General features: G+C 45.0%; 1 protein-coding gene and 1 pseudogene across 3 annotated transcripts in view; one reads left to right on the top strand and one right to left on the bottom strand.

The window, feature by feature from the left end:
• ELMO1 (engulfment and cell motility 1) overlaps positions 1 to 22,351 on the top strand; it is a 455,772-nt gene that overhangs the window by 419,388 nt on the left and 14,033 nt on the right. For all 3 annotated transcript variants that reach the window (XM_039862767.1, XM_039862765.1, XM_039862766.1), the window contains exons 18-20: positions 3,769 to 3,881; positions 12,210 to 12,317; positions 19,061 to 19,143. In XM_039862767.1, coding sequence (XP_039718701.1) covers positions 3,769 to 3,881; positions 12,210 to 12,317; positions 19,061 to 19,143 — 304 coding nt within the window. The remainder of the gene's footprint in view (positions 1 to 3,768; positions 3,882 to 12,209; positions 12,318 to 19,060; positions 19,144 to 22,351) is intronic.
• LOC120602691 (uncharacterized) lies at positions 14,200 to 14,318 on the bottom strand (annotated as a pseudogene).

Genomic DNA, 22,351 nt, shown 5'->3' with positions numbered 1-22,351 from the left:
GACTTTGTCCCAAGTAAGAAAGTTAACTGCCTGTCAGGTGTGAGCACTTGCTCCTGCTTTAGCTCCGTATCTCCACTTCCCAGGGATCTGCCTGTGGCATTCTGAAGTTTCTTGTCCCTTTATTACAAGGAGCTCTTATCTTTACAGTTATGGTATAAAGAGAAGCAATGCAAATGGAAAGGCACCCTCCTGCTTGTTTATAACTTTGGCATCGTCATGTGGCAATGGGACTGAGAAGCAGTCAGGGTTCTTGGCATAGTGGCGGTAAAGTACTAAAGACTTGTCAGAAGTGACAGCATTTAAGTGGGGAGGCCATGCACTACCATGCACAGCCTCATCACTGCCCCAGCCTCTGAAATGGGCAGGCAGCAGCCAGCCTCTGGCTTCTTCTCCAGTGATATTTTGCTTGTTAAAATGAGCTACCAGCCAGGAAGTCATCACTGGGCTGGATAAAGTCTAAATGCTGCCAAAATGGATTACAGGATAAACCCAGGTCAACAAAGGAAAAAAACACAGGTCATGTATGATTGCTTTCCGTTCTTCATATATGTAACAGAGTGTGTTGAGTAACTCCTGCCTTCCAGGCCCTGTCCAGGGTGCTGGGAACAGGTAGAGAACCAGAGAGGCTTGGTCCCCACCATCCCAGGCTCTCCAGCTAGGGTTGGAGGGGTTACTAGGCTATCAGCTTGGTGCTCGGCTAGAGGAAGCATAGGTGAGTGGGTTGTCATAAGAGCATACAGGAGAAGCATATCACCCAAGCTGAAGGATTGGGATAGATATTAGAATTTTAGAGCTGAAAGCACCTTTAAGGTCATCCAAGTCAAGCTTTTCATTTTGCAGACTGTGACAATAACTTGGCTGAGGCTTGATTGCAGCCTGCTTCTTGATTCCCCCTACCCCCACCTCTCGCCTGGCTGCCTTTGTGCCTGCCATGTGCAGCACAGTGGCAAACCTCAGCGCCACAAAGACCCCTTGGGGCATGCTTCCCGTTTTTGTAAAACGTTTATGTTTCCTGAGAAGAAAAATGCAAATTCCCTGTAAGCAGATACTTGGAGGAATATATATTCAGTGGGTTGAAGAAACTTCGTTTTGTTTCTTAGCTCTTGACTAATGATTTCAGAGAGGAAGTATTTGTTATTTTCTATTTCGCGTGACTTTGCAGGCAAGATAAGCCCATTCACACAATTAATCTGAGTTAATGGATATAAAAAGCTTGACTAGTCCAAAAACAGGTCATTGAACACAATGGGGGGTTGGGGGAAGGGGCAACATGAGGACACACACCAGTGAAGCAGAGTAGCAAAGTGTGGATGGAAATCTAGACCTGCTGAGCTCACAGACCTGGGCTCACGTCACGGGCCACCACTTAGCAATGCGGCATTTTAGGCACGTTATGTAACCCATGCTAAGCCCGCTTCCCTCACATCTATACATGAAGGTGATAAAAGCGTGCACATCATTGGGTCGTCATAAAGATTCAACGGAGTCGTACATGAAAAGCACTTAGCATGTGCCTGGCACATGATATCCACTCAGAGAAATGGTCATTCTTATTATTAGCCAATAACTAGAATTTAACAAGTCATCACATCATTAATATGTAAATGGAAAAAGTGACACTCTGAATGTATCCGTATATGCCGAGCCTTATCTCAGAAAGCACAGTAAAAGTAAGAGAGAAAGAAAAAGTAAAAACAAATAGAGCAAGAAATGACGCTCTCCTGCAAATCTGCATTCTCACTAAACAATGGCCACAAGCTTTGCTCGTGGCCTTCTCACAGCCACTGCCAGTAGGACCGTCTGGTCAGTTATACAATTTTCAGTGTTCAGTGCACTTGAAAAATGCCTGCCACGTTCCAGGGACTGTGCTATGTATGGGTTGGTGATTCGGCAGTGAAGAGAACAGACACGATTCTCACCCTCACTTGTGATTATATTTTAGTGGGAAGAAACAGATGATAAACATGATCGATAAGATTATAGTACATTTATTTCCTCCATTTGGTCCTTATCTCTGCGTCTTCATCTCCATTTTAATAGCCTAGTAAAACCATTATTTAAAGATACATCAAACCCTGAGATTCGAGGATGTTACCTAACTCTTTCTCCAGTGATTTCTCCATCTCTTCCTGTCTGCTCTGTCGCCCCTAGCTCAGGAGTCAGGAGCAGCGATTTAGTGTCCCAGGTGACTGCCCTGGCAAATCCCCACGTTCTTCTGCATTCAGAGCAAGGTTCATCAAAGCTGGAATGGATGCATCTTTCTTAACAAGAGCCGAATACCGATAATAAGTAGTTGCAGGGGTCTGAAATCTCAAAGCACGAGGCTATGCCAGGAGGGCTGAGTCTCCGTCGGATGCCTTGTGATACGGTATCAAATGACAGGAGTTTGAGGCCATCTAAGCCTAAAATACTTATTCGGGCGGTACTAGAATACCCTGTTAGATGGCCAGATGCCTTTATGCAACTTTTTTATTCTTTTTTTTTTTCCTTCACGTGTAAACAGAAGCAGTTTGCACAAGGAAGACTTAGTCTGTCTATGTTTAACCTCTGTGAGCTGTTTCCCCATCCGTAAAGTGGGAATGATGATATTAATACCTATTCCCAAAAGCTGGGGTTTTGTGGAGGTGGGGAGTGGGAGGGGGTGTCGAATGAGCAGACTATGCTACCTGGCTCTTAGACACTTACGAACGCGTGAGCCTTCACAACCATGGAAGCTGGGCCTGTGAGGTGCTTGGAGAATATTATCGAAGCAAACTCGATACTCCTTTGCCCTCCCGCCCAGCGCTGAGAGAGCACGTGCACCCACACTGTCTGCGTAGGGGGCCACAGCATTTCTCAGCGAAGATTCCCATCCCCATTTTACAGATGAGCAAACTGAGACTTGGAGGGGCTACCTGAGAGGCTCACCGTGGGAAGAGCCTGGATTGACACTCTAGTCTTCCCGACACTTCGAGCCCTGCTCTGAGGGCCTGGCTCTGGGTCTCCCCATCCAGCTTTGTCTACACCAACTCTAGCCTGACTGGACTCAGATGCTAGGGTGCTACATAAAATTTCACGTGATAAAAATATCTCTGCGATTAAAAGATTGAAAAACCATTACACTCTATCATGATATCTTTACAGCACAGTGCATCTAAAACTAAATCACATTATGTGTTAGCTTGAGACGACATGCAAATAATCCTTAATTTATCCCATCATTATCCCCATCTCTATGGGCTAGAATCTGGGACAATGCATTGTTCCCATTTGTAAGTGACAGAATTGAAAGCAAGATGCGGCTGTGTGGTTCGCCCAGGATAGAGCGTTTGCCGTAGAATAGTAATCGTGTGGTTGGCCAATATTCCTGTTTGATGAGATCACAAATGCCGTCTTGGAGTTTACCTGCCGTAGGGAAGAAAACGTGACCAGAGGTTTATTATCGTGGCAGAGCAGGGTGAACTATTGCATAAGTTTGTATCTGGGGCTTTGTAAAACAAGAGAAGAAATTCCCTGGGACACTTTGGCCTAGAAAAACATCACGGAAGTGGCTAGTGCTTTTGTGGGTATTGTGTAAATGTCAGAGAATCTGTAGTGTTATCGTAACAGATGAGCCTGTCCCCTGATCCTGAATAGAGGATTCTCTGAAGAATCCTCCCGACTTGGGAGGTATTGGGATGGCCATGAAGGATGCCGCTTGCACTCCCTGCCCCATCCGCATGTGATGAGCTCTCAGCCCGGCACTGTTCCCAAGGCCCTGCCGCAGACTATGTGTTTATCCTTCTTCAGGGAACTAAAGGAGAAGATTCAGCCAGAAATCTTGGAGCTGATCAAACAGCAGCGGCTGAACCGCCTTGTGGAGGGGACCTGCTTTAGGAAACTCAACTGCCGGCGGAGGCAAGGTATCGTGCCCGGGGACCCTCCAAACCCAGCTGCTGTGAGCAGCAGCCTGCCCCATGGGGAGCCGCAAGGGCCTGGGTATGGGTTAAGGGCAGGCCATGCGGCACTGTGCTCGGGACAGGAATGGCAATCCAGGTGAGTCCCGATCCCCCATGCATACCCAGGTGGCATCAAAGTCCTGAATTACCAGAAGAGCCATCCTGGGCCATTTAGTGCCATGAGTTTGCTGATAATAGTGCAGCAACAGCTAGGTGTCTTGAGAGTTTACCACGTGTCAGGCTGTCATTTAACTTATGTTAATGCATTTCATCCTCTTGATAACCCAAGAAGGCGCTCCTGGGATTATACCTGGTTCGCAGATAAGGAAACCAGTTCACAGATGAGGTATTGAGTAACTTGCCCAAAGTCAAGACGAGCCAGGACCCTCTAGCTGCCCTATGGCCCTTACTTTTAAGGACTCAACCTGCTATCAGGCGAGCTGACACCCACTGTTGGAATTGGTCTTGGAACTTTGAACATAGATGGCCCTTTTTTGCAAACCCTCCTACTGATTCTCTGCCAGGTCACAATTATTTTCTCTGGAGTTATAAGTAACAGTGAACCAAGGTAGAATATTATCCATTTTCGTAATCCTGCAAGGCAAATTTCAGAATTGTGTCTCTAACTCCTAATCCCAAAATAGCAAGCCGAAATGGGTGCCGTTAGACTAGTTCCAGAAGGCGGCAAACATTTCCGGCTGTTTCTTAGCCAGGCAAGTAAAGTCCCTTGATTTCCTTCTTGCTTTTTTGACATGCTGCTGATTGCAGAGTCAAAGTACTCATATCATACTGTCCTAGAAACAAACAGTCAGAAATAATACTGAAAAAAATAAGGTTTGGGGAGAGGTGAAGAGATTGTGGAAGAGCCAGGAACAAGCACAAGCATCAGCACCGATACCGAGAACGAACCTCAGCTACGGCCCAGAATAAATTCCAGCAGGTATTTTTGAAACCTGAGGGACGCCCTGCTCAGACGCAGTGCTCACCCACTAATGACAAACTCCATTTCGTGTTTATGCCGAGCCCATCCCCCGGCCATTTACTTTTTAACAGCTTTGTGCTGAATATTGAAGACATTCAAAATATTTTAAATCTTACCATTAAAAATCACATTATGAAATTTCCAAAGGCAGAACATCCTTGAGGAATGAAAATGTACTTTGTTTCCAGAGGATGAGAAGCCATGACAATGAACTTCAAGCTGGGCCTCCCAAGAGGGCAACGGGCAGAATGATAAAAGTCGCCTTCGGGACTGAGAAGGCTCACATTAGGAAGAGCGGTGGCAGAGGGAAGTCTTCGCCCCGTTCAGCCTCTGAAGAACAAGTTCACCCGCTCCTCTCTCATGGCCTCCGTGGCAGGGGCGTCTTAGCCAGAGTAAATGTGGTTCCAAGAAGCCAGTGTGGGCTCAGAGAGCCCTGGAGCCAGATGAAGTGGGTGCGGTCCTGCCTCTCCCAGTCCCCAGCTGTGTGACTTTGGGCAGTTCCCCATCTGACATGGGGACAACAATGCCAGTCTCCTGAAGTTATTGCGAGGAAGAAAGGTGGTTGCAAACGTAACTCAGAAAGCAACGACAAAGGGTCGCTCCTATTACCGAGGAAAAGAGCGCTGAGCTGGGAGTGGGTAGACTTGGTTCTAGGCTTGTCAGCTCCGTAAGTAACCACCTGGGTGTCTTTAGGCAGGACAGGTGGCCTCTCAAGGCCACAGTTTCTCATCTATTAAGGGGGAGAATAAGACAAGATGATCCGTTAGCTTAATTAGCCGGAAAGTCAGTTGCATGCCCTGATCTTTTCATTACCTTTGGAAAAATCAGTATTCAGGATCCGTTGCCCCTCTAAAGTGAGTAATAAAATTTTTATTTACTTGACATTGGGCAAAGGGCGCAGGAGTGGAGGGGGAGGGGAAAGCTGGCAAACACACATGCCACCGCCCAATGCCTCCGCCGATGCCCAGCTGGAACCCTCGGAACCAAGTACAGAGAAATCAGTTGACCCTTCTAGTCTTCTTCACCATGAGATTCCTTTTTCTAGGCTGAAAGGGGTAGGTTCTACTAGAAAAATCCTGCTTCTAGGTGTAATAATTAGGGTTTTTGCTAAAGAAATGTTAGTGCCTTGTCTGCCATTTTTTCCAGTTTTCTAAAAATGAATTATCTAATGAACAACAAAAAAAATTAGGATCTAGATGACAAATTTATTAATGAGCTCCCTAGGGAGCATGACCATCTGTGTTTAATATAAAATCATCCTTCCAAGTGCAGAAAAGAAGGCTTTGGGTGTTTGCTAAAGGGATTTAAAATCTGGTGACTAGCTCCGTGTGCTTAAAAATAGGGATTCAAAGCAGACTGCGCTGAAATTGGTTTCCTATCACCCCATCAAAACATTTCATTCAGATTTACACAGATTAATGAGGACACGACAGAAGACTATTTTAATCCCTGTGAGAAAGATACACCTGTCCATGAGACCTCAGATGAGAATAGCCAGGTGCCATCACAGATTAAGGAGCAAGCACACCCACAAAGGACCCTGGCCACACACCTTTAAACTTGTCCAACAATGAGTCAGACAGAAATGAGTAGATTTATTAATTTTCTAGGGGAAAACGTGGAAGAGCCGCTCATCCCACAGACCTGGCGAGTAGAGGAGCAGATGTGGCATCCTTTATGCCGCGTTTGTCTAGAAGGCTCCCGAGCTGACACTTGCCCATCATTTCACTCGCCTCATTTGCAACGATGCTACTTGGATAACGTGATGTAGACATTTACAAATCTGGGTTTCTGGGAATCCTGACCACATTAGAACCGGAAGGCGGTAAATCCTGTGAGACACATCAAGCCACGTTCAAGTCCCTGGCTCCCTCCCCGCTAGCTGGGTAGCCTTGGGCAACCTGCTAGATCTCTCTGTGCTTCTATTTCGTCATCTGTCAATGAGGACGATATCAGTTCCTACTCTAGGCAGTTGTAAGGGGTAATAAAATCTTGCATATAGCACTTAGTAGAGTGCTCAGCGCACTGTCAGACATTTATGAATGATATTTAGCATTCATTTTAGCTTGGAGTTCCTCAGAATATTTTTAAACATAGGTGGTAGAGTGACAATGGTTGTCACACACCTGCTTCGCTGCATTATGCAGCCACCTCGGGGTATGTAGGATTTCACGGTCCTTCACCATGAGATTGCCTCGCTTCCGTCTCCCCGGGGCTTCCCAGGAAGGAGTTCAGATGAAGCCCCAGAGGTTGTCTGTGTGAGGGCCAGGCTTTGCTTTAAGGGAAACTGCAGGCAAGCTGACACCTGCTTGTTGACCTTGCACTTGAGCCAGACAGTACATTCAGGCAAAGTAACTATATGAACCCTTTGGGAGAGCAGGTTGTTTCTTCTTGTATCCTCGATCAAAATTTTCTTTTAATATTTAATTAAAACTTATCATAATTCATTTTTACAAAAAGGCAGGTATAAATAAGTGCTTATTTTCAAAGGAAGAAAAAAGTCAGCACATTTTCAGAAAAAGGCACTTTCCAGTAAATCAAAATGACAGATAATTATTGTTCTCAAAAGGTGGGGGGGACAAGTGGTGTGGATGAGAAGGGTCACCGTTGACCAGAAGGACAGAAGACGCTGGTATTCGACGGTGCATGATGGATACTTTATATATCTTTTACTCGTATAAGTATTAGCGTACTCAACAAATGAAGAATAGAGATCCCTAAGGGTTTTAGAATTTGGCCAGAACTCCATAGCTGATATGTCAAGGCCAAGTGTGTAACCCAAGTATGTGTGACTCCAAAGCACTGGTCAGGCCAAATCATCTTTGAAAAGATTCGAGGGTTCTGGAGTCATCTTCTGCTGCGAGAAGAGAAACCAGTCTCCAGCGAGGCAGAATTCTCAATCAAAACACAGGACACATTCTGAAGAGAATCCAGCGAAGCGAGGACGATTTGAAAGGCCGTCGTGCCTGCAGTTGTGTGTCTTCCTTTACTGGGCCAGCAGAGAAATGTATCTCATCACCTGAAGATGACATTTCCCTTTACAAATCTTGCTGGAGTCCCTCGTGCTTTGTGACTTGGGAAGGGTCGACCCTAGGCAGGAAGCAGACCTTCTGAACACATTGAAGATGTTACACATTTTCACCTAACCTACAAAAAATCTGAAATCCTGGTAGAAGTGCCCTAAGAATTTACTTTGGTAAAGGCCTCCCGCCAGCAGCCAGCTCCCAACCCTGTGTGGGCTTCGCACCCGAGACCAAGCCGTGCCCCTGACTCCATGCAGAGTTGACCAGGGCTCGGTCCTTACTGTGCCCTGTGCCACTGCACTGCACTGCCCAGCATGTCCCACTCAGTGACGGTGATGACTTTTCAGCTCGTCCTCCCCTAAAGCCCTGCGGGCCATCCCCAAACTTGTCTCCAGCCTAGATGATGGAGACAGGCAAGAAGCTACTCTGTTTACTAAAGCTACCGATGGCTATTTAAGTTCATTAAAATGAAAGAAAATTTAAAACTTGATTTCATATATTGGATAGAACACACACAGAGTATTTACAGCATTGCATAAAGTTCTATCAAACATTGCTGCAAGGGTTACAGTTACTGGTGGTTATTACCTCCATAATGATCTATGTGACATTGGGAATAGCTTTAATCAGCCCTGGAGACATTTTTACCAGTCCTGTGAATTTCGAAACCAGTGTTTTTCTATGATCCTTCACACACACACGCACGGGCGGGCATGCACACACACAGAGAGAGAGACAGAGACAGAGACAGAGACAGAGAGACAGAGAAGCATAAAGTTGTCTCCATATTTTCGATTTCTGAGTTTGGGGGATGGAGAAATGGCTATTAAAGAACTAACAGTCGTCACTGACTGGAAGGCCTCCATGTTGACTGCTGTTTTCTCTTTAAATGCTAGTAAACAATCTTTGATGATGTTCTCACTGCTTCTTGCTAATTACTTTTAGTGACACAATCCACTCATTCATTGCCCAGAGGGACTGAGGAACTAGCAACATCATGCTGGGTTTCGAAAAGAAAATACGCATTTTTCTTACCATAAAAGAAACTGCAAATCAAGCTACCGCTTGGTGGCTGACACTGAAACTCTCACCCAACAAGTCGGTGAGTCATGCTGGTCAGAGCTGGCGGCTCTGACCTTCTTTAGAGCAGCTCCGCCTTCAAGACAGATATCACCAAGTGAGGACTCCAGCCTTTATTCTGCAGAAGGTACTGAGTAGCCAGCATTTGATACTCATGAGTCAAAACAACCTTCCCAAGTCTGTTCAGCTCCTTTTATGATACTTTGTCATCCATTTGAGACTTCCTATTTGACGAGGATGAGCAGAACACACCGCTTACATCAGTGATGCACAGGTCTTTTGCTGTCTGCCACTGACTACTAGAAAGAGAAAGAGGAACTTACATAGGATAACAGAAGAGTCAGCCAGAGGTAGGAGGCAAACTGGAAGAGGGCAGCGTTCTAAAACTGCAGAGGACGTAAGCCTCTGGCAGGAGGAAATGCTGTCAGCGTCTGCCAGGTGTTGTTATGGCAGGGCTCTGGGTAGCCTTTCCTGTTTCTTTTAAACGATCATCAATGGCGACTTTGCAAGGAAGAGAGTTCTTTTGCCTCCTGGAACCTACTAAATAGCCACTGTTCTCTAACGGTTTCTGGATGTAAGAATAGGTTTCACAAGAGTCCGTCTCCATTCCTGCTTTTCCTGGGAACAGGCAGCGTTGCTGAGCCCCTGACCCTGCTTCTTAGACCTGAGAAACTGTGTTCTGCCCTCTTCCTCGTAGCTGCCACCAAGACCCGAGGGAGCGGCGTCTTACGCTTCTGGGCTTCGTCTCTCGGGTTTGCCTATCATTCTAACGATTTTTTGCTACACCTAGCGTGCTCTGTGCATCGTATGCACTCTGCAAATAGTCATTGGATAAATAAATTTACCTTAAAAGTGTATGCAGACAAATTCTTGACGTCTTACAGCTGAGTATGTTGTGCGCTTTGCTCCACACTGTATCTGTTTGTACCATTTAAATGTCTTAATGTTTCCCCAAATATGCTGAGGATGATTGATCATCTTCGATCGCACCACATTGGCCCGTGGGCTCCCGGTTACCACCACCAACCCCTAGAGCTTACCCTAACCTGAGAAGTGAGGAGTTCCTAGAGAGAACAGGCTAAGACGTTACTTAAAATAAGACCAGCGTGTCCAAGCATCGCAGCTCGCTCACTTCCTCCCTGGCATTCTGTCATCCTTCTGCCCATCGCTTAGTCAAAAATCCCACTTCAGGGGTAGCAGGGGAAGGAAAGCTTTAGAGCAAATTTCTCCAGCTCTAAATGGTCATCACAGGCCATTTAGACAAGGTGAAAGGTCCTTCTGAGCAGAAGAAACCTCCACAGCTTGTCGTGCCAAGCCCCATGAGCACCGTTGATAACAGTCAAAGCACAGGCTTTTCCTTAGCAGTCCACAATCCCTACTCCGAGTTTCAGGCCAAATTCCCAAATGTGTTCTCCTTATGGAAAACTGATGATTACACATTTGCCTAATTGAAATGGCTGTGAATTATTCAGGGAGTAACTTTATTTTCTCCCTTTGAAATGCTCTCCCAGAAAGACAGCCTGTGTTGGGAGTATATATACAACATACTTTTGAAAATTTAGCGATTCCAGATGTTTTTCTAGCCATCAAATAACTTCTTCTTTCCTCTCAAAATTTTCTACCAGAGCTCAGATTCTTTTGAATAAATGGATCGCCATACTCTGCCTCCCTTCAGGAATTTGCAAACCCTATTTATAGGCGAGGAAGACAGGAATCGCAAAGGCGTTTGCTTTTGTGGATCGAGCTTAGGCGTTTTCTTTGTTCACCGCGTGTCTTTTACTTCCATTTTTAAAACTTTCTTTTCCATTAAAGAAATTATAGTTAAACCATGGTCTTGCAGCAAAGGCCGTTTTACATAGAAAAATACTTTTCTTGAAATATTATGGAGACTATTTTAGTCAGAGTGGTTTCGAAATAATTTGTCTTTGTAGACACATAACAAGATGACTTGACCAAGGCCACTATGTCTGCCAACCCCATGATTGCACAAAGGGGTTACAGGTCTTAGAGGTTTTTGCCTTAAGCATTTTGACCAAGTCTCCTTGGATCTTCATTCATCGATGTAGCCACCACCAACTGAGCAACTTCTAGATGGCAGGCATTATGCCAAGGGATGGAAGCAGTGCAGTTATGAAGATAGTGGCTGTCACCAGAGGTCCTTGGCTCTTCCATGCTGACAGGGCTAATGAGTACCCTGGAGACCTTCTTGCATCAGTAATCATTTACAGCGAACCCATTAGGGCATGTTGCTTAGGGTATGTGACAGATGGTGGGAAATACTAAGGTGCTTAACCTGTGGGCCCCAGTAGTCAAAGAAGATGCTGGAGCAGATAAGCGGATGGGGAGAGTCCCTTCTGCAGCAGTAATCAAAGAGGGCTTCCTAGAGGAGGCAGCGTGTAAGCACACAGCCTTGAGAGCTGCACAAAGATGGCTGTCACAATTTAAGTGCCTTATCTATAAAAAGCACTCTTTACCTCCTTCTTCCTACCTCACAGGCTTATTCAAAATTTTTACTATGTTTGAGGGACAGAGGTGGTCAAGTTGAGGAAGTTATCTGTAATCCGCAGGCTCTGGCTTTGCCTAGTTAGAGACCCAAACTCTAGGAATCAGGGAGGAAATGATGGTGAATATCCTCATTCTTTGAATAAATCTCTGAATCATTGAGATTATTTCCTCGTGAATTCCAGCCTCTGTGTGTATTGCTAATGTCCTGATCATTCATTGATTAATTTGTGTGTATTAGCGTCGGGAGTGGGAGGTTTGGCTGCCAACTAAGAAGTCACACAATTATTTCAACAGCCTTAAAATCTCAGAGAGGAAAGTGGGAGCAGAAAAGTTCCGAGAAAGCTGTTTTTTCCACGTCTCCCTCCCGGCTTTTGTCAGGCCTACGTGGATAAGGAATCATTCTCATAGTCACTATAGAAACTGATCAAGTAACCTTCTGGGAACCAGCGCCTGCTGCTGTTGTACGTGAAGTACTTGATACCTTTCCCAGTGGTTCTCAGAAGTCTTATTAAGCAGGACAGGCGCTAACTATCAAAATCAAAACAGGGCTCCCTGCTCAGCGCTCTAGAATCCGTTCCCTTCTGAAGACTTAAAATCGGATGATCTGCTTGCTCTCCCAGGCGATACTATTACGAAATAAGGATGTCAATATTTTTGGAAATCAGAATCATTTACCTCATAAATCTGTGATTTTTCCCTCAGACAAGTTTTGGTATTGTCGGCTGTCACCAAACCACAAGGTCCTGCACTATGGAGACTTGGAAGAGAGTCCTCAGGGAGAAGTGCCCCACGAGTCACTGCAGGACAAGCGTAAGTGGCTCTCCCGTGTCGAAGGCTGGAGTTTGGGTTGGGCTGTTTCCTCATCCCTAAAGATCGTGCAGAAAAGCTATTGACCTAAATAAATAGACCCACTGGACATATGTCATCTTGTTGTAAGTCCTGGCCTCGGCGTTCTCATTGAGCACGGGACCTTAATGGATTTGGGGTTTGGGACTGAACAGGCAAGGGCATAAAAGGAATATCTTTCCTGAAAGATGTAAAATGGGGTTCAAATATCCACTTTTGCATTACCTATCCAGGTGCTGTTTCGAGGAGTAAAAACAATATAAACCTGATTTGGTCGATTGTCTTTTTCTGATGACCCAAAATAATGTCACAGCAATCATTTGTCGATCCCTCCCATATGGCTTTATTATAGTTTAGTATATCCCATAATTATAACACAGAGCTAATGGCACTTCCAAATGTGGCTAACTTATTTCAAAGAAGTAACTTAGACACTTAGGAAATTTATAATGTTTTTACGGTTTATTGTTTTCTAAATTCCCTGAATACATCTTATTTATGTGTATTTGCTATCTCTGTACGATATCTGTTTTAATGTGTATAGTTTGAAAATTATTTTAGCCGAAGACCAAACCAGGTTTCAGGTTTTTTTAGATGGTCTTAAGTACACAAATTAAACAAAGTACTACAGAAATATGAAAACATACGGTGTTGCTGAATTAATTTGAAAGAGAAATGAGATCAAGTGGACACAGCCTCGGAGGAGACGCCAGGTAGAGAAATGAACAAAGGAGTGAAAAAGATTGAGAAAACACAGACACTTTTAAAGAACCTTTGAACGTCCCATCGACCCTGCAGTGAGTCATATAAGTGTGTCCCAGAGGGTATCCTTACCCTCTTGTCGCCTCAGGGCCCGTGGAAGTCAAGTCTGGACTGCCTTCCTTGAAGCTCATGGCCACCAAAGGCGAAAAATAAACCACAAGTGGAAAATTCCTGACACATTCAGACTCTGTGCTGACGTATCAGGCAGACAGCCTGGAACATTCTCTCTTCCTCCAGCTTAGAAAGGGGACAGTCTGGGCTTTGTCATGTCATTTAGTTCAGGGAGCAACCTCATTCCCCTTCCTGAGAGCACGGCCTCCCCAGCACTTATTACTGGTGTTGGTAATTAACAGGGCGGGGGGGAATGCCTGCAGTGGGGGTGTCCCGGGCCTCTGCCTGTAATGGAGAACCTCCCTTCAGCTCTCGGGAAGCGTCCCACATCCGGCCATGGGCAACCTGGACCAGCGGTTCTCAGAGTAGGGTTCTTGTACCATCAGCAGCAGCATTGCCTGGGAACTTACTAGAAATGCAAATTCTCAGGCCCCACTCTCAGACCTGCTGAACCAGAAACTCTGGGGATGGGAACCAGCCGGCTCTGTCTCAGATCCTCGGGCGATTCCGATGCACCCGAAGGAGAACCGCTACACTCTTCACAGTGATTCTCCAAATGTAGCCTTCACCAATAAGTACGAACTTATTATTAAAACTAAAATATAACCAAAAATTCATATCACAATCCATTCCTTTACAAAAAAGGACTTTTGATCGTTAAAAAACGGCATGAAAGACCTAATCTTGGAATAAAGGACAGTCCCTTCTGCTAAATTAAATTAGCTTTACGAAAAACACACACCAGTGCTTTCATCTTTCTTTTTTCTCTTTCTTTCTTTCTTTCTTTCTTTCTTTCTTTCTTTCTTTCTTTTCTTTCTTTTCTTTTCTTTCTTTTCTTTCTTTCTTTCTTTCTTTTCTTTTCTTTCTTTTCTTTTCTTTCTTTCTTTTTCTTTTTTAGGCGAGGCAACCCTTGGTTGACCTCACAGATTGCAAGGACCTTGTCAGTTACAATCCCTTATTGTTTTATTTTTTCCACCTACAGCACCTGGTCTTCCTAGGTGGTCTCCCATCCAAGTACTAACCAGGCCCGACTCTGCTTAGCTCCCAAGATCAGACAGGATCGGGCGTGTTCAGGGTGGCATGGCCATAGACTTCCGTTTTCTACCTGGTGAAAATTCCCTCGTGAGCTCGGAACTAACTGTCCGGACCCAGCAATCCATGGCGCGAGAATGGAGAGCTAAAGGCTACTGTTGGCCAGAGAGACCAGAAACTCTACGAAATCTCCCGCAGCCTCATTCTTCACCTGACCAAGAAATAGGAAAAGTGGCCCAGGCAGAAAACAAAACAAAACAAAAAAGAAATGAAAGAAGTCAGCTTGACTCATCCTTTCCCCTCGTGGCCCAGCGAGTAGGCAATCCCACTCCCTGGACGTTTTATTTAGTTATCTCCATATTTGTAGGGATATAATCCACTTCTCAACCCACAGACAGGCATTCGAGTGGTGGCAGGTTTTACATGCAGCACTGCCATTCAGTCTGGTCCTGTGTCTGAGGAAATCGATAGCCCTGTTCCTAGAGAAGGTCCTTGTGCAGGGGCACTTTCCGGCCTGGCCCGCGAGCCGATGTCCCCCCAGCTCTCCCAAAGCCAGCACCTCCAAGAACCCAGGATGAAAATAACTCACTAGAAACCAGGAGAGCTGAGGCCAGGGAGAGCGGGCTTGCCAGGCGGGTGGCCGAAGAGCAAGGCCAGAGCCGCAGATCTCCAAACAGCTCGTGGTGGTGGCCGCAGAGGGATGCTGCTTCCGGAAAGGCGTTGCAGCAATCCCTTCTGACGATGGTTCCAGAATTCTCGTTCACCACTTTTCTCTGCAGCCTTGAAATCCAGCCACTCACAGTTCGAAAGAGCTGCTTTATAACACTTTATCCATTGCAAGATAAACCAAGAATCCATACTTGTGCAGGTGTGTGCACAAGGGAGGGCGTGTTGGCAACATGACATCTGTATGCACGTGTGTGCTGGGATGTGCTGCAGTGTCAAACATTATTCCTGCCATGAAGCAAAATGAAGCTATCACGTGACTCATCTGAGAAGGCCCCGGCCTAGTAGGTTTGCTGCTTCGGGCTCACTACCTGGTTTGCATTCGATTCCAATTGCACATTCCACCTGGAGCAAAAGAGCCCATTCTCTTGGAACCCTTAAAAGAGAAACTTCGTTCCACCGGAAAAATGAGTCCCTCCTTTAATTAATGTCAAGTGCCATTGCTCCTGCCGTGTATGATTTCCCTCTCTTGAGACCAAGGGGAAAATTGTCTTCTGCCCCTTAAGTTAATCAGTGCTGAATATTGAGATATTGATGAATCAAATAGCGTAATTGAATCTTCTTCATACAGAGTGCGAGTAGAGATTGAGAGCCACTCCTTAGCTGTCCTTGTCCCCAAAGGTTTAGGAAATGGCTCTTCTCATATTCCTTTTGACAGGAAATAGGGCCCTATCCACTGCTCCATACTGCCAAGATTAAAAAGCCAATAGGGATCTTGGCTCCAGCATCAGGAGTGGAGCAATCCTCCGAGATAGATGATGCTATAGTCCCACATTGCAAGCGAGGCTGGAAGCTTAGGCTGCCAGAACGTAAGCCCAAAGTGGTATACCCAGGAGGTGGGTCTAGAATTCGAACTCAGGCTCTGTGATTCCAAAGACACAGCCCTTCCCACCACTCCGTGCTGCCAAGTTAGGGACCAGATTCTTCACCGAACTGTGCTGGGATCAGCCTGTCCCGCCTCTGGATCTCTGTCCACAGGTGCTTCTGCTGTGGAGCCATGTATACAGCAGGTGCTCATAACTCACTGCTACTTCCTGCGGTGATTACTGCCTCAGCTTACCTCCCAGTTGTGAAAGCTAAAACTGTTTTTACCGTAATGGCCATATTTACTTTTTCAATTATTTGTATTTTAAATCACAGTTAAAGTTCCTTCTATAAATAGTAGCTACCGAAGAGTTTCCTGATTATGTCTGAAATGATAACCACATCTGGGGCTGTGTTCAGCATGATGTGGAGTACCAACACCTCCCAAACATGGGGAGAAATCATGACCTACCAAGGGAGCACCGAGTGGGAGAAATAGCAATAGTCCCAGCTCTGTCCCTTACTAGCTATGTGGCATTGCGTAATTTCTTTCCTTTCTATAAAACGGGGGTATTGAATTAGATCGCCTCCATCCGGCTCAAGCTGAAAGAAGCCTAGAAAGAAATGAGGCCACGCCTCAAGGATTTAGAGTTGAGGGTGGGGTGCCAGTACTGACCCTCCTGTTCTCACATGTCTGGACCCCACCTTTTTATGCCGCTCCCACACAAAAAGGCCTAATGGAAACACTAGCCTGGCTTTGAAGTAATCAAGGGCCCTCTGCTGCCTCCTTACAGTGCTGATTCAAGAGATGTGAGTCTGATTCTGCTCATGGGAATAGAGAAGGTGGCATTTTAGCCCTTCTGATGCCTGATCTTCCAGTGCATCTAGAGGCAAACCATGCAAAGAACAACCTTTAAAAGCCACACTCTATTTTTAGAATTTTGCATTTTCCTTTTAGCCATAATCCTGTGAGTAATATAGCAGCTTGTCTCCTTGACAGGGGACAATGCATATGAAAAAAACTAAATATGTACTGCCACGAACACGGTAGAAAAATGCCTCTTCTCCCCTAAAACCCTCTCATTAGAGATTCCGAAGGCTATTCTCACAATAGACAGTGTGTTACTGTGTGCCATTGCCTATGATGGGTTTTCAAATCCGTGGGGTACCTTACTATTAATAGATTGTAGGCACTCTCTAATTCATTGACTGTGTTATATATTACACTACAAAAGACTTTCTGCTTCTGAGCTACTTGTGACTCAAACTCCATCTGAAGCTTGAGAAGGATTTTTGAATTGGTATGTTAATTACATCAAATTCACTTCAGTAGTGGAGTTGCCATTGAAAAGTAAACCCAGCTTCCCAGTGTACCCAAATGTCCCATCCTGAGGTCGTGATTAAGCAGCCAGATCTACCACCGAGAGGAACAAGGCTGATTGTTGGTTGTGAAACCGGATTTGAGGGGTCGTGGTCACAAGTAGGTTTGGGAATCATATGGCTCATCTAAAGGAAGATGGCAATTCAGAGGAGCCAGGCAGAGGCAGGGAAGAGGCCCAAGGGAGAGGGCTATGCCACTCAAGATCGGCTGCATTGCTCCGTTATGCTGCAGGAACAAACAACCCCCAAATCTCAGTGGCTTAGGAGTTTATTTCTTGCTCCTCACATTACATAACTGACATGGGCTGTCAGAGGACTGCTTTATACAGTTGCTCAGGGACACAGGCCAGTGACTGCTTTGCCATCCCATAGCTGTGCCATCTGGATGGAACATGGGGCTTGTTCATTTTCTGCAGCTGGAGAAGAACGATCGGTAGGCATGGACTTTTCACTGTCTCAGCCAGTCAGAGACTTGCCATTTCCTCTCACATCTCATTGGCCAGAACTAATCACATGGCCCCACCTAACTGCAGAGGTTGCTGGGAAGTGTAGTCTTTCATATGCCCAGAAAGAAAGGAACACCAGATATTAGTGAGCACAAGTAATGTCCACCAAAAGGATCTAGGATCAGGACTGCAAGATGAAAGAGCAGAGCGGGACAGATAGCTGGGGGTGTGTGCAGAGATTCCTGGAGAAGTTCACCACAGCCTCCCTCTTCTCAAGGGTTAGAGAGAGCTCTGGGAGTGTCAACAGATGTGGACAAAGTTCTTAGCAATTTTAGGGTACCCGGAAAATGTTAGCTTTTAAAAGGCCTTCCTGTTACATCATTTTGATAGTCTACGTATTTTCTAATTTTATCTTCATCTAAATATCACCCCACAACCCAATTCCCCAATAAAAGTATGTGAACTTTAATTATGAAATCTCTCATCATATCCATCATTAAGGGAATGATTACTAATGAATTACCGATTGATTACTAAGGAGTTCATTACTCGAAGCCCCCACAGATCCTAAATGAGACTCACAGTCTCTTGTGAAACAGAAGAATTGGAGGAGAACGGGGGACTCCACATTTTTTAAAATTGAAGTCCCAAACCCTCCGACTGCCTTCTCTCTCTCAGACGGTCTTCACAAAAAGTCTTAGATGCACAGACCTTTCCTTGTCTCCGTCTCCCCGCAAGTCCCCAGAAAGACATGCGATCGCGTCATTTCCCCTAACTGCTAGATAAAGACCAGCTACCACTTCCCCATCAAAAGGGAATGCTCCCTTTATTGGAATTTAGGTTCATCTGTAAAATAGGGATAATAAAATCTGCCTCACAGAATCGTCGTGAGAATGAACGAAATGGTAGAGAGCGAGAATGACAGCGAAAGTTCAGGACTGTTTAGATTTAAATCAATTTTCTGTGATAAGGCTGTTTTTCCCTCATTATGCAAAACTCAGAAACTAAATAGGCGTAGCTACTTTAGCAAGAGATGTCGATACGCGCGAAGCACTCGGCAGTGCTCCTGGCTCACGGCTTCCATGACACCAGTATTAGCTCCGCTGTTGCTATCATTATTACCGCCGCTTCCAAAGCCATCACTTTTCATACAACTATGAAGGGATTCGTTGCTAGGTATTTGTTTTAGTGAACCAAATTCTGCGTAGGCACACAGATTTTTCTCCCCAGGGATGCTTTTGGCCAGAATATAACAATGAATTTTAGTTTCTAGCTCTGGAACGCTGCTTGACTTCTCCTCTTTTTTTTTTTTCTCTCTCTCTCTCTTTGTTATAGTTTCTGGGAATGGCAACTGTGCAAGCGGACTGGATGCTCAGTCCTGCTTTTTGATTGACATCTATGCTCTCACATGGTGTAGTTACGTTCATTTTCTTTTACGAATTGCAGTGCCAGTGGCAGATATCAAGGCTGTGGTGACGGGAAAGGACTGTCCTCACATGAAGGAGAAAGGTGCCCTTAAACAAAACAAGGTATGATTTCTGAATTTTTGCTAATAGTTCTGTCTGCGCGACGTAGTCAGCAGCGGGCCCAGCTGCTCCATCTTTAGTAGCAATGCTTCTGCGTGTGTGCGCATGTGTGCGTGTGCACGTGTGTGTGTGCGCGTGTGCGCGTGCGCGTGCGCGTGCGTGTGCACGTGCGTGCGTGTGTGCACACGCGCGCGCACATCTCTTACTCAGCTCTCCTTTTCCCTTTCCTGATTCCTTTTACTTTTCTTTCACTGATCACTTGTCAGATCCCCACCATCTCTCCCGTTCTCTCACTTCCTGTTTCCAACCCTAGGAACTACCCTCTCGCCATCGGCTCCCAGTCTTCTCTCGAGCCTTCTCCGCTCATCCCGGCTCATCCTCTGGGCCCCTCCTAACCTCCCATTTACGTTTACAGTCTCCATTCCCTGATTTACACACCAATCCCTTGTATTTTCTCCTGCTGTTACCATCTTCTTAGCAGCCTCGCTGGGGTCTCAGTGATGCCTGGGAAAGGCTGAAAACAAATGACTCAAAAAAACCTTAGAAAACGTTTAAAGGCCTGATATTTTTCAGCATTATGGAGAGTACTGTGCAATAACTCAAACCCAGCTTAAAGGAGGAAATTTCCCGAAAGGAGTCCATTACTTAAATCCTCTTCACATTGCAGTAGTTTTCACCCTCCTCTCCTTATTTACCAACTGGCTGTTTCTCATGACGGCTCACGTACCATACCAGAGGGGGTGGGAGAGGGCATTATCTGAAAAGAAGAATTTCCTTTGATGCCAGTAGAGGGGTATTTGCTCTTGGAGGAGCCATGAGGGAGCCGATTCTTTGTTTATACCTCTTGGCATCTTGTGATATCTGATACCCCATCCATCAATAAAATTACCCAGTTTGATCTGGGTGCTCCAGCCACCTTGATACCAAAAACATCACATAGATAAATGGGTTGCTTCTTTTTTATCCAGTGTCAGTATACAAGAGGAATATAAACATTAGACACATCTTACTTATCAATCAGGGTTAAAGTGAATAATTTCTGCTCTGTAATGTCAAACATGATAAGACAAAGGGGAATCCAGGTCTGCGTAGGATGACTCTATCTATGGTTAAGGAAAAACAATTGTACTGTGAAAGTGTTGTTTAGGAAGACAAAGGGGAATGAATAGAGCCAAGGAAGCCGATAGCAAGATCTTTGCTTCTTAAGTTACATAAGTATAATTCACATCAAGGCCATGTAAATTCCTTCTTTGTCAAGCCTATCTCGACACCATCATATAGTGTACTTAAGTACAAACATAAATGCCTAAGAGTCTGTGGGTCCTCTGTTACACAGCATTTCTCTTTTCTCTACAATATGGGAAAACAGGCATTCTACAGCTCATCAGACTTCAGAGGAGCATCCTTCACTATAGAGCAAGTCACCAGTCTTTACAGTTTGCCTCCTGTGGGGCTGCCTTCCTTCAGTACCACCTGATATGCAGAGCACAAATGGAGAGCGTGGGCTCTGCTCAACTTCAGCTGAGGTCCTCCTGGTTATATAACACTTGGAACTGAGCAGGAAACGATGTGGGGAAATTGGCAGCAACAAGAGTCTATAATCCAGAGAAGGCCAGGAGGGGTGTAGTTGGGAGGCAAAGCAGCCTGCCCAGGACTCAAGCACTCTGAATAGGGGCAGAGAGAATTATGTAAGACATCTGTGGAGGAACTTCTGGTTTCAGCGCCAATATGTAGAGAGCTTGGGAGTTAGCACTGCTATTCTTACAGTGAGAAGAAACTGAGTGAAGTGAAATTCAATGATTTTGGGGGACTAGCCAGAGAACTGAGGTCACAGGGCAAACCACACCCTGGAATTCAGAGAGTCAAGTACATCCAGGAAGTCCCAGCCAGATCTGCTCACCTGGAATAAACTGTAGGATTGCTTAAGTGGTTATGCTGATAAAATGCTTTAGGTTGAGTATGGGCTAGTGTGAGATTGAGAAACTCTTGGGGGTTGCAGTCTTGAGAACATACTTTCATGGGCTTTACTCCCAATAACCCTAGCAGATTCTGCCAGTTAAGATTTGAGAAAGATCACCCTCCTCCCACCCACTGGCTCTGGCAGGGGAAGGGAAGAGTAATCATGAAATATGCCAGAGCCTTCTCCATAATAAAGTCCTGCCCTCCAGACCTCTCTTCCAGCTAGGAGAAGAGAATTTCTCCCATTTCATCTCATTTTAGCCTTCCTGTCTCAACTGCAGGATTGGAGGTAGGAGAGAGATAATCAACAGCAGTCAGAGCCTTGGGGAAATTCTGCAGCCAGGGAAAGGGGGAGAGGTAGGGGGAAGCTGTACCACTGGAGAAACATTTGAGAATGTGACAGCCACAAGATATAGGACCCCTAAAAGGTGGAAATTTAATTGGAAAATTATGGAATGCTATTCCTCACTCATACACTACCACCACACGAACAAGACTCCAAAATAATGACAGCAGAAAGATCTGCAAAACATAAACTCTCTCTGAGAACTACTTGGGAAAGCTGAAAGTCAGTAAAAGAGACAAAAACAGGGACATTAGAGGCATTCGAATCTTCTGGTACTTATAGCTACATCAAACATTAAACATATCCCAATTCTTTGCCATATTAACATAAATCATTACTCATATTCTATGTACCTCACTATTACCTCATATGTGTCTGGATGTGAACAAAAAATTTCAAGCATGTCAAAAAGCAAGAAAAAAAAAACAGCCTGAAAGAACAAATCAGTTATCAGAACCAGATTCCAACATGACACAGATGTTGGAATTATCAGGCAGAGAATTTAAAATAACTATCATTAAAAGTGTTGTAGGCTCTGATGGAAAAAGTAGAAAACATGAAAGAACAGATGGGTAATGTAAGAAGAAAGATGGAAACTCCAGGAATTAATCAAAAGAAAAGACTATAAGTAAAAAAGCACTGTAACAGAAGTGAAGAATGCTTTTAATTGGCTCTTCAGTAGACTTGACATGGCCGAGGAAAGGGATAGTCATCTTGACGATGAGTCGATAGAAACTTCCTAGACTGAAATCCAAAGAGGGAAAAACAATGGGGAAGAAAAGAACACTGAAGAACTAAGGGTCAACTGCAAAAGGTATAACATACGTATAATTGGAATACCAAAAAAAAAGAGCTGAAGAAATATTGAAGCAATAATGGCCAAGACGTTTTCAAAATTAATGACAG

The sequence above is a fragment of the Pteropus medius genome, unplaced genomic scaffold (genome assembly GCF_902729225.1).
Source record: "Pteropus medius unplaced genomic scaffold, Ma_sr-lr_union100, whole genome shotgun sequence".
Classification (NCBI taxonomy): domain Eukaryota; kingdom Metazoa; phylum Chordata; class Mammalia; order Chiroptera; family Pteropodidae; genus Pteropus; species Pteropus medius.
This window is presented reverse-complemented; position numbering and strand designations above follow the sequence as displayed.